Here is a 12,797-nt window from a genome sequence, read left to right as displayed (position 1 = left end):
CCAAGTACCTGGAGCGCTTCCAAGTACCTGGAGCGCTTCCAAGTACCTGGAGCGTACCTGGATTGCGACAGCTGGTGGATTGTTGTCATTCTTTTACCTGCCTGCCTTGGCCAGGCTTTTCTAGGGCAGGCTGTCTGATTCGTCCCGTCTCTGCATTTTCTGCTCCTGGCTTGGAGAAGTTCAGTCAATAGATTGAAATGATTGGATGAACATTTTGAAGTTGAAGGTTGTTTTGTACTGAGCATGATGGCAACTTTCGTATTTTGGTTATTCTTGAATTTTTGGTTCTTTATCTTTTCTTAGTCGCTACTACTTTCCCCCATGTGTCTTATTTTCTTGCATTTTCTGCCCTTTTTTTGGCTTTGCTACCTTTGTTATATTTACTTCTGTGTTTAATGCTTTTAATATAGCATCTTCCTCTTATAATCAGTTGTTTGATTAGAGTTCTTTTGTTTAGGATTCCTGTTTTTCTCTCCTATGACGAATTAAAGGTTTGAGGAAGAAACGACTGGGTAGCATTTTCAGCAAATTTGATGCGGAGACCCCCGCACAGAAGAGAGCTTTAGTTGCTAGCTTTCTGTGACCCAGTAACAATTTATTGAGTGCCAGGCACTTGGCTAAGAAATTTTATGCATCATCTCCATTTCCTAAGTTCACATAGTTAGAACACGCTAGAGCCAGAATTCAAATGCAAGCACTTTGCAGAGCTTATACTTTTTTTTCTAACTGAAATATAATACACATCAAAGTGCATATATATATATATATGTGTGTGTGTGTGTGTGTGTGTATAGATTTTCGCAAACTGAACACACCTCTGTAACTGCCACCCAGATTGGATAAAGCACCTAGAAGTACCAGCCGCGCTCCTTTCCGGTCACTGTACACCTTCCCCCAGCCCAGTCTCTTCTGACAGCGTAGATGAATCTTACCTGTTCGTGTCTCTTATGTAAAAGGTATCACAGAGTACATATTCTTCTGTGTCTGGCTTTTCCCTCTCAACGTGGTGTTTAGGAGATTCGTTCATCTTATTAGTGCATTTGTGGACCATTCATTTCCATTGCCATGTAGTATTCTGTTATATGAATATTCCAAAAGTTTTTTTAATTCTATTTTTGGTGGACATTTGGGTAATTTGTAGTCTGGAACTGTGACAGGTAGTGCTAGTGTGACTGTGCTGGCACATTTCTTTTGGTGAGAACTGAACACAGGTACTCATTTCTGTCCAGTGTATCTGAGGAGTAGAGTTTCTGAGTCTCAGGCTTCGGGTATATTGAGCTTTGGTAGAGACACTGCCAAACAGTTTTCCAAAGTGTGAACTCCCGCAGGCCCAATATACAAGTTGTAAATGCTGTTGGTCTTTGCCAACACCTGGGATTATCTTTTTTTATGGTAGTTCTTCTAATTGCATGTGTCGTGGCATCATGGTTCGTTTTGATTTTCTTTTCCCCAGTGACTAATAACATTGAGCACCTTTTCATATATGTATTAGCCATTTGGGTATCTCTTGTGAAGTTTCTGTAAGTCTTTTGCTTATTTTTCTGTTGGATTATCTGTCATTTTCTTATTCATTCGTTGGAATTCTTTACATATTCTGCACGTGAGTCCTTGGTCACGTGTTCTGTATGTATATGCGTATCTGTGTATCTCAAATACGTGCACACTGGTTCCCTTCACTCCCTTGATAGTGGCTGATGAAAGGGACCGCGGCTTTTAAAGTTCAGTTCTAGCAGAGTTACAGATGCGCATGGTTACTGCAGACTTTGTGACCGTGACTCGCCCTCTGGGCCTGTACCTTCTACTCCTTCAGTCTCTCACTGTAGGCAACCACTTTTAACTCTCTTACCTGATCTGTTTAATATTTTAAACCATATTTCCAAAATAAAATCCTGAATTGCTGTTTCTTGATTTTCCTTTTTTTTTTTTAGCGTTCGGCACCGTCTGTGACTTCCCTTAACAGAAGAGGAGGAATAACTCTTCCTCCTGTAGGGCCCTCACACATACACACGTATCTTCCATCCCTCGTATTGTGACTACAGCTATAGCATGGTCTTGCTGTGCACTCTTTACACTATTGTGACTATGGAAGCACTCTTCATATCTGATCCATGGAGTAAGCTAGAATTAATTTCCTTTCCTGCCCAACTTTGTATATTTTTTTGGAGTTAATAGTTTTTAATATTCCTTATTTATTTTTGTTTGCTTAGTTTTTCATGTACTTAACATTAATTGAATCTCAAACTTGCCACGAGTCATCTCAATAAATCTTTTCTCAAAATAGAAGCATCAAATATTCTGTTAATGAATTCTCCTTTACCTAGCCTCTGTTTTTTAACAATAGTTTTTCATTTTATTTTGTTTAGTCTCATGTTAGAGGCCTTCCGCAGGTGTCTGGTAATCTTTGAATTTCTGCTCATGTTTGAATTAGAAACTAAAAAGCTAATCTGAGTCTGAGCCCAGGTGGAGCTTGTTGACTGTGACACACGATCTAGGGCCCGGCCGGGCTGTTCGCTGGGGCTTTAGAGCCCCCATCTCCGGCTCATTCCTCTGGGGCTTCAGGCTCCCCAGAAAGGACTCTTCGATCTTTTTTTCTGGCAGAAAAGGCCTGGCTACTGGCATGCTGAAACTTTGGCATTTATTATGCCATTTATTGCATTTAGAACAATTTTCCCACCCTCAGCTGTGTCTTGCATCTCCCAGTCTAGAGGTTCTTTCTTCTGCCGTCTCCAGGGTAAATGCGACATTTTCCGTCGGGAAGGGACCTGGGGTTGGGGGAGGGTCTCAGCGCTTCTGTCACCGTCAGGCGTCCGGGCCGGACCTGGCGCTTCAGCCCCTGAGCCGCTGGGAGCTCTGCCTGGACATCTGGTTTCTCCTTGGCTTTCCTCACTGCTGCTTTAGGGCCCAGTGTGTCCACACCGCCTGCGTCACTGCTGCTTGCCCGTCTGTTCTTCGTCTTAAAGATGGTGGTTGCTCTTGGCTCTTCTTGGCTCCACCTGTAAGATTTTATGTCATTTTACTGTCCTTTCAGTGGTGCTTTGGGAGGGGGTGAAGGTAGATGCCCGAGTTTATTTTGCCATCTTACCCCGGAGCGTGTGCTCTGAACCAGCGTGTAGGCTGCCGCCCAGAGGGGCTGAGTGTCACTGGGGCACGTGGCGTGATGGGGGCACGTAGAAGGACTTGGCCTTGCCTGTAGATTAGCGCGGGTGATTGATAGTAAGCAGTCTGTGTTCCAGGTGCACATGTGTGAGGAACAGCATCTAAGTAGGAATTACTCTGGAGTCGAGTGAGCTACGAGGTGTTAAAGCTGCTTTCGAGGAGGGTATAACCATGACACTCAGAGTCGTCACAGAGTTAGATGCAAGCACTTGAGAGGCGCTCCCTTGGATGTGCATTTTCAGAAATCACTCTGGCCGGGTGGGCTAGAAGGAAGCAAAACGGCAACTGCCCGAGTGTGTCCCCCCCACCCCCCCCCCCCCCCCAGTATTACAGAGTCAGCCTCGCCAGTGAGCAGAGAGAGTCACCTGTCGCCTGCGGGCTTCTCTCATTCAGTTACTACTGACCCGTGGCGTACTGCAAGGCTTGGTGCTGCTAATGGTTACAATAGAAGCTGAATGGAGTTAGTTATATAATTGTAGCTGTTCAAGTTTATTTCCAGTAAACTCTTCTTATAAAAGTAGGACATTATAAAGGATTTGTTACCAAAGAAAAATTAATCAGCTTTCATGTAAACTTGATGCCTGTTGTTACGTCCCTTATTTAGATGCCTGTCCGCTTCAGGTTGTTTGTTAGAAATGCCTGTGGCTGGTGCAGTGTTGATTTTGGCTCTTTCGAACAGGCAGATTAACCTAAATAATTATATAACCCCATAGATACGATTATCTCTACTGCAGCCCCGAGTAATCTATCAGTATATACACCAGCTCTTGCCAGTCGTGATCTCTCTGGCAGATTATGAGTTATGGCAGTTCAATATTAGTTCCCTGAAAAATGTGGGTACGTTTATCATTCTGGATACGTCTGTGAGAATGTTACTCAGTGAATTTCATTTGTCATATGTATCATGTTGAAAAACAGTAATTGCTGTACCGATCATTGAGAATCTAAAGATTTCCAAAGGAAGCAAGAAAATCAAATTTAGCAAATACATAATCTTAATTTTTTTCATATAGTTTTTAAGTTCACTTAAGGGGAAGAACTCTATTATGAGTTAAGGTGCTTACATGGCTATTTTTTCCACAGCTGAGAAAGTTTGTATTTAGTTAAGAATTTTTGCCAGTGTTTCATACAGTACATTTAAGAAGAAAGTCATTGCCACGGGAATTAACGAACAGTAATAGGGTATCTTACGTCTGAGTAGGTTGAGAACTGCTTCTCTGTGGCAGCACCGTCCAGTAGAACTTCTGTGATCATGTTGTACATTAGGGCAGCCACTTGTTATCTGTGGCTATCAGGCACTTGAAATATGGTTAGTGTGACTGAGGAACTGAATTTTTAATCTTAATGGCCGCATGTATCTAGTGGCTGTTATATTGGACTGTGTAGCTGTTGTTTGGGTGATAGTTTAATAGCAGAAAAACAGGGGCGAGAGAAAAAAGGGGAAGACTTTAACAGCTGAGTTGTTTCTTAGGTTTGAATGCCTTGGGGATTTTGAAAAAACAAAAATGGCCATATCTTAAATCAGAGGATAATTTTTGTCCTTTAAGTTTTACTACTTTGTTAAAAACTCTTTTAGTGAAGACCAGCAGTCGTAGACACAGTCTGTTTTTCATCACTGTACATTCCTAGAAATACTTTAATGTAGAAATACTTTAATGTGGATCTCATTTTTCTATTAGAATTATATTTCTGGGGGAAAAAAAGGACATAGCAGCTAAAAGAGCATCAATATATGTGACTGGCCTGTGTCACAAAAAATATAAACTGTTGATAATTTGAAATAATAAAACATATGCCCAGGTCCCATAAAAAGTAGATCTAAGTGGAACTGTATGTAAGTTCTTCAGTTGTAGAGTACATAAAATTTGCTACTAAAATTAATAGCAATTAATTTTAGAATCTAGAATTAATGGTAGAATCTGGAATGCTTTTTGAATACTTAAGTCAGTAACTCAGGTCTTAACCAAAAAATAACCAAAATCATAAAAAAGGGGAGACAGAAGTTTGAAGGAACCTTGTTTATCTCTTTCTAAATTTCTTTCTGGCTGTTACAGATAAGCACTCAAAGTCAAATATCAGCGATCATTCAGATGCTTGGTTATGTGCCCACCGTACGCTGGACTCTGTCGTTGTGGACTGGACGGGGGCTGGGGGGGGAGGGAAGGTCATCACTGCCTTGATTGGACAGTGGCCTCTGTAGCCCCAGACTGGGGTAAGGGAGCAGACAGCATGCGCGCAGTCATAGCACAGTCGGGCAAGTGCCGATGGAGCACGGAACACAAAGGCTGGAGCGCCAGCTTGGCATTAGGGAAGGCGAAAGCCGTTTTTAGGTGGCCATTGATTAGACTTTTCAGAATGGGAGTTTGCCTGCACGTTGTGCAGTGGAAGGTAGGTTAAAATGGTTGCGGGATTTCATGGTAGCTGTATGTTTATTGATAACTAAGGAAAGGATTACCTCTGAAGATGTAAATACTGTTAGGAAAGGTGCATGTGTAAGTCCACTGTGCTGTTAAATGTGTGGTACTGAATCCCACTCACTTTAGAGGCCTGCATCTTAGAAATTACTGGAAGGTTTTCAAAATTCTTAGAACATTCAATTTGTACGTATCGTGGATGAATTGTTGAAAGTAAACGCACAAAAGGGTGATAAGAATGAACACGGAAATTAAATGAAATATTATTGATCAAAGATAGTGCCAAGATTTAAGTTGGTGAAAGATGGGAACTGTCCTCATTTTCAGCTAGAAAACTGATGACCTCAGAAGATAGATTAGGGACCATCGAGTGTTGATAGACAATTCTAGTTTGCTAAAGTACATGTGAAGTTAATTTTACCGAAGTAAAATTGCTCTCAAATCTTTTTTAATGGAGTTTTAATCCTACTAACCATCTATACTATATATAAAAAACACTGACTAATAATAGGACACATTTATCTATAACTTTGATTTATGTGATTATAGATTTCTGAAGTAGGGAAAATCTTTGAAATAGAATGTTAAATATTTTTCCTTTCTGTTTATTTAAGATGCAGAAGATAAGTGTATAATAGAAGGCCACAACTGTACATTTGTGCGCGACTTCAATAGAATTAAACCTTCAGGAAACGCAGAAACACTAGGTAGGTGTTTTCTTTTTCTTTGTTCCTTTTTGTACTGAAACAGACTTTCTTATTATTTTCCTTGTTTTATTTTCTTACAGAATTACTACTGAAAGAATTTTTTGAATATTTTGGAAATTTCGCATTCAATAAAAATTCCATTAATATTCGACAGGTAAATACTGTTTCAATGTTTGGTTATTAGGTATATGGTCTTCTACTGCACTAATATTTAACGAGTTTAGTTTTCAAAGCACTGTAACAAATGTCATTGCGTGTCACCTCTATGGTGATAGAGAGTAATGAGAAAACTGATGCCCTAGTGGAGATGCATGACTTGGCTAAGACCAGTCATCTAGTGTCTGGAGGAGCAAAGGCCACCTCTTTTCAACATCTGCCTTTGTCACTTTGCCAAGTAACTTTGTGTCACTTACTACTAATACTGTGTCCTTGAAAATGTGGAATATATTCTGAAAGTTTTTTAGAGAGCATGATTTTACATATAGTTCTCTTTAAACTGGATTTGGGTTTCTATGAAAGAAACAGAATACCTAGTCCCAAAGACAGATTTTAATGATTCCCTCAGTTTGAGCCCTTAGGGTTTAAATTACTTAGGCAAGTGAATTATGATTTGGGTTCATCTGAGTAGCTGGAATGACAGACATTTTCCATAAAGAGAATCTATCAGAGTAAACCCTGAGCAAAACTTGTTTGCACGTGGGAGATACTTGAGATGGTGCTCCGGGTCTGTTCTGCTCAGCATGTGGGTATCTGGTTACAGCCCTTAGAAGACTGGCTTCGTAAAACACATACTCAGATATTCTGTTTTTGTTTCTTCAACCTCTCCTTTTTTCATTCTTCCCTAACCCTTATCCTGCTCATGGAGGTCTTGTTTTTAACAAATAAAAAAGAAAGAAAGTGTGGGGTTGGGAGAGGGTAGAGGCACAGAGCTCTGGACTGCAGTCTAGAAGGAAAAGGGCACGGAACATAGGGAGTTCTTCACCCTTTCTGTACCCTTACCCCTTAAGGTTCAGAGATGATGGTCAGGCAGGACCCTGCTGGGCAGTGGCTTGAGAGGAGTTAGGGAATTAACAGGGGCTGCTCGCATTGGAGACCTGACTACTGGTTTTGCAATATCTGAGTCATATATGTGGTATCATTTGGGAGAGGAAAAGATTATATTGGCTAGTGGATCACTGACGTTTGTGTGACTCGTAGCTCTAGCTTTTCTTTTTATTTCTGTATCTTACCTGGCAGAGCCTTAAGTTGGATCTTTAGGAATGTAGATGGGAAACGTCTAGTGTTTTTAAATGAATAATCCTTTATTCCTTCTCTTCCTTTCTCATTTCATACTTGTGCAACATTAATTACTATATTTAATTTAAGGCTTCTGATTTTGTGTGCTTCTATTCCCACTGTAATAAGTATGTTTTTAGCAAGTTTCAAACATAACTATATCTTATTTTCTGCCATTTTTCTTTTTCATATTTTTTTTCCTTCCCAGCTCTATTCTGTTAGGTAAATGTTGTGTTATTTTAAAAATACTTTTATTGGTTGACTCAGTCCAGACACCTCTCATCAGAGCAGTGACATCAGCATCCATAGCTCATAAAGCTAATTTATTTTTCTCTAAAGAATATTCATAAAACTACAGTGGAAAAAATCAGTCTGAAGTACACACACACATATACACTAACTCATAACATGCATATATACCCAGTCCCCTTGGGGAAGAAATTCTTTACTCTGTAAAGTTAATGCTGGTATTTTATGCATTTTTGACGTTTTATTAAACCAAACAGTTCTTATATCTGAGCCCTTCATATATTTATACATCTTTTTCTTCCTTGTAATTATCTATAGGGAAGGGAACAAAACAAACCTGAATCTTCTCCACTGCACATTCAGAATCCTTTTGAAACTTCTCTCAACATTAGCAAAAATGTAAGTCAAAGTCAGCTGCAAAAATTTATAGATCTGGCCAGAGAAAGTGCCTGGATTTTACATCAGGAAGATAGAGATCGGCTTTCGCCATCTAATAATCAACCCTGGGGGCTGGCAGCCCTGCTGCTACCTTCTGTAGCAAATAGTACGTCTCTTGCCAAGAAGAAAAAGAAGCCTGCAAGTGAAAGAATTAAAAACTTGTTGGAATCCATAAAAAGTAGCAGTACAGAAAATTCCACAGCCACCAACGGGTAAAGAGCAGTTAGTACTCAGGCATAATGGCTGCTCCTTTGCTTTCAGAAGTGGTTTTATCCTATAAGATGATCTCTGGACTGCCTGGAAGAATGGTGTGAAATTCTGGCAGATCACACTTTCCTCGGATGTCTCTCTTTTCATGATCTTCTCATTGGGCCCCTTAAACTGGTCTGACATTCTGCGATGTTTTCAGTCTGAAAGCCAGTGGCACTGTATTAAAACGCTAGCCATGGGAACAGGTGAAAGAAGATTGGAATGTACTTCAGATAAAATATACAAAGCAAGTGGGAAGAATCAGTTTTACAGTCAAACCATTGTTGAAATCTGCATCAGTCTCTGGGTGTAAATCATTTAGAAGGACTTCTAGGTATGTACATACGTAAGCAATGAATACAATAAAGCTGCAGAATTTGATAGTACTCTTTATTTTTGTATTCTTCAAAGTACTCTTATTCACATATAAATAAAAACAGATCGGTACTGATTTCCAAAAATGTTCATGTTTTTAAAACAGATGAATGCAGACACTTCAGTTACTGCATTCTAGGTATTCTAAGCCAAATATATGAAAATATTGGTACACTGTATTTAAAAATATTATTTAGTTAATTTTTCTATTTTCAAAAATAAAATTCTTTCTCTACTAGTATGTGATATTGCCAATATTCCTTCACTTCTCTTTTAAGAATTCCTTTCTCCCTGTGGGGAATAGGTACATATTGAAATATTATTTCCATTACATTCCCTGTAGAGTAACTTTTAAGTTTATGCAGCAAATACAGTGTTGGAAAATACACACTTGAGCCAGCTGACTTCATGGTGAATTACTCAGCCGCTTTGGGCCCCAGTTTTCTCTTCCGTTAAATGGGGATGATAATAGTGCCTCCTTCACCAGATGGCTGTGAAGGTTAGGTGAGGCCCATAGGAAAGTGCAAGGTCATGGGCCTGGCACTTAGCACATGTTTGTAATGTTTGTGGTATATAATTATTATTCTTGCTACTCAGAATACAGATGTAGCATTTGTACTGGTTTTCAAAATAGTTTCCCATCTAAATTTTAGGTCAGAAACGATAATGAGCTCTGCTTGGGGCATTATGGGAAACTCATTAATAGAATCGTCATGAAGCAAGTAAGTTCTGTGCCCATGTGCCGTGCTATTTGATTTCATATCTGAAACCAATGAACAGGCATCCGTGTTCTTCTATACAGGCAGTGTCCTTAAATTAAGAGCCGTTTTTCATGTTTTTTAATTAGGTTAATTCTGTTGGGCCGGAAATCTGTATTGAGAGTTAAAAAGAGGTTTAAAAAGCATAAATATTTAATAAGAGTTTCTAAATGAAATGATTTGTTTTTCTGTACACAGATATTTGATTGGACATTTTCATTTTTTGGTTGGTGTTAAGTCTAAAATGGTCACTTAAGCACATAAAGTATGTATATGTGTTAGCACTTCTTTTCTTTTTTGTAATTTATAGAATAACTGTGACACTCTAGGTCAGTTACTTTTCAGAATGAGGTTTAAGTATGGGATGAGTTTTAATCTACACTGATCTTTTTTTAATTTTAATTTTTATTTTTTTAATTTATTTTTGGCTGTGTTGGGTCTTCATTGCTGCGCACGGGCTTTCTCTAGTTGCAGCGAGCGGGGGCTACTCTTCGTTGCGATGCCCGGGCTTCTCATTGCGGTGGCTTCTCTTGTTGCGGAGCACGGGCTCTAGGTGCGTGAGCTTCAGTAGTTGTGGCACGTGGGCTCAGTAGTTGTGGCTCACAGGCTCTAGAGCGCAGGCTCAGTAGTTGAGTTGCGGCACACAGGCTCGGTAGTTGAGCACAGGCTTAGTTGCTCTGTGGCATGTGGGATCTTGCCGGACCAGGGATTGAACCTGTGTCACCTGCATTGGCAGGAGGATTCTTAACCACTGTGCCACCAGGGAAGTCCCTACACTAATCTTTTAACCTGAAGTTTTCATTCCAGTAAACTGCATATGACTACAAACAAATTTATTATGTTTTTTCATAAGTTCATTGTATCACTTACCAAATTTTTAAAAGGTATTTTTTAATTACATCTTAGGGGATAATCAGTTATTTGTCATTGCCATTTCTTAGTTAAAACTAATTGCAGCAATAAAGGTAAGGAAAATTTTTCAAGGTTTTTCTTTTCTAGCTATTATGAGGCTTTCATCCACTAACTCTCATGAACAATGAGTTTTATTCTCTGTGTGAAAGTAATTTTGATGTGAGCCTATCTGGATCAGATTGATTTCAGTATACATCATTCCTGATTTTATAGCCCACTAGTCTAACTCCTGGAGTTATTACCGGTTTTTAGGAAATCAGAGAATTGTCCAGACATTCTAGGAAAACAACGTATAATCTATCTCATTCACAAACCTTCAGTCATCATAGAGAGGAAGAGAGGATAAAAACAGTTGCAGTTGGAGTTTCTTCCTGCTATCATTCACTACTTAGCTCTTTGTTTTGCTCTAGGGTGGGACCAGAATTAGACTGTTTCAAGTCACTTCATGTTCCTAGAAATCACTTGGCCTTAGACATACAGCTCTATTCAATTCCTTACAGCCTGCTGCTGCCGTAGCAGGCAAATGCCACATTTACATGTATAAGTTAAATCTGCACGGAGAACATCTGCAGCAAAACCAGCAGAAAGAGCCACCAAGCGGTCACAGCACGTCCGGGCAGCAGCTGTCTTGTCCACGCTCCAGAGTTTCGTGTTCAGTTGCTGAGTAGCTGTCCTAATGTCTCGGTTCAGCCCCTTCAGGAGCCGTCGTGGGAGGGGAACACGCAAAACGCTGCCGCGAGGAAGAAACCGTTTCTCCCGGATATGCTCAGGAGAGGCCGATGTTCGTCGAGTGGAATGGGGTAGGCTCGAAGGCACTGTGCTCCCTGTAGGCGGAAGGAGGGGCCGTAGGGATGGCCGCTCTGGGCGCAGGAGGCAGTGTAAACGCGAGTCAGGAAGGCGCAGCGCGCTGGGAGTGCGGGCCCTCCGGCCGGCGGGGTGGGGTTTTTGCTCTGAGGCTCAGAGAGTCGAGGTTGAGCGAGCTGGTGAAGGACAGCGAGTTACGGAGGCTGAGTTTATTTTCAGCGGTAAAGTGTTGAAGGTTTTTGTGTACGAGAGCAATAAAAGTTAGAGCAGTGCTTTAGATGATCAATCTGTTGATACCGAGTAGTTATCAAGCGCTGCTCCTTTCTTCTTAGCAAATTTGAGTACCTTAGGTTCCATCATTGAGTCAGATAAAATTTGGCTGTTAAATTTTCCACACAGGTCCAGAAGCTGACTCTCATATACCTCACAAGAGTATTTAACAAGGAGGCAAAGTTTAAGTGGCTTAAAGCCATCATCAGGAAATATCATCAGGTCATGGTATGTAATTTTATGTAAAGCCTTCCTAATGAGAAATTCTTTGCAGTATATACTTGGAAAGGAATGAAAACATGATCAGAAGTCACTTTTCACCTTGGGATGATGTTGGAAAATTTATTTTAAATACTTGAAAGGCTTATTTTAGTTTCCATGCTGAGTTCAATTTCTTGTGGATACATATTCCAACGAATATAAACATCACAGTGTTCCTCTGGAATTCCCATGGAGTAACTCCCAGAAAATGTCTATTTTAGATGGAATCTTTAATCTGAAATATCTGTGATACAGGATATATAAATCAGCACAAACTATTTTAAAAATACACTATTTATATTTCAAATGTGATCCCTTATGTTATCTGTGTGTATGTATATCCACCCAACTTTAAGTGCTCAGTGGAGTCAAAACTAGATTAAAGGCATTATTCACTTTTTCTGTCTCCTTTCAGATGAATACATTTAAACTTTTTTTTTTTTTTTTCACGGCAAAGTTTCTAATCTTTTAGGATGGGGCGCTGAGATGTTGTAAAGAGAGTATTGGAAAGATGGGATTTGAAACAGTAAATGTTACACCGTGAAGAATACATAGTATGGTAAAATACCTAATTTGGAATAGAGCAAGTCCAACTTAATGAAAAATATAAATTATAAATGATATTTTCCGGGTTTATTTTGAAGTATGACACATTGAAAACTTACTATAATGGATGCCATCAAATAAAATGGAGCAAGTTAATGAAAGATTGCAAATTAGGTTTATGTTATGTTCTGTGTCACCAAAATTCATTAAGGTGTCAGGTACAATGGAACTCATACATTTTGAAGCTTCCTATTACAGAGTTACGGGTACTTGGCTTAGATTAATGGAGCCTAATGATTAGAGTTTTAATTAATCTTTGCTGAACTTACACATGGGCTCGGAGAGTGGTGTGAAATAACATTAACATCGCTTTGTCTCAGAAA

At 39.7% G+C, this 12,797-nt stretch overlaps 1 protein-coding gene and 1 long non-coding RNA gene across 2 annotated transcripts in view; one reads left to right on the top strand and one right to left on the bottom strand.

Annotated features, from left to right (window-relative positions):
• Nucleotides 1–8,874, top strand: part of MTPAP (mitochondrial poly(A) polymerase) — a 28,975-nt gene extending 20,101 nt beyond the window's left edge. The window contains exons 7-9 of the mRNA XM_082449515.1: nucleotides 6,185–6,277; nucleotides 6,358–6,431; nucleotides 8,120–8,874. Of these exons, the coding sequence (XP_082305641.1) occupies nucleotides 6,185–6,277; nucleotides 6,358–6,431; nucleotides 8,120–8,455 (503 nt within the window). The 3' untranslated portion in view covers nucleotides 8,456–8,874. The remainder of the gene's footprint in view (nucleotides 1–6,184; nucleotides 6,278–6,357; nucleotides 6,432–8,119) is intronic.
• The window catches only part of LOC309654921, a 307,887-nt gene that overhangs the window by 89,715 nt on the left and 205,375 nt on the right, over nucleotides 1–12,797 (bottom strand). The gene's annotated exons all lie outside the window — the stretch shown is intronic.

The sequence above is a fragment of the Balaenoptera physalus genome, assembly GCF_965194825.1.
Source record: "Balaenoptera physalus genome assembly, chromosome: 2".
NCBI classification, from domain to species: Eukaryota; Metazoa; Chordata; class Mammalia; order Artiodactyla; family Balaenopteridae; genus Balaenoptera; species Balaenoptera physalus.
Note: the sequence above shows the minus strand (reverse complement) of the source record. Positions and strands in the feature narration are given on the sequence as shown.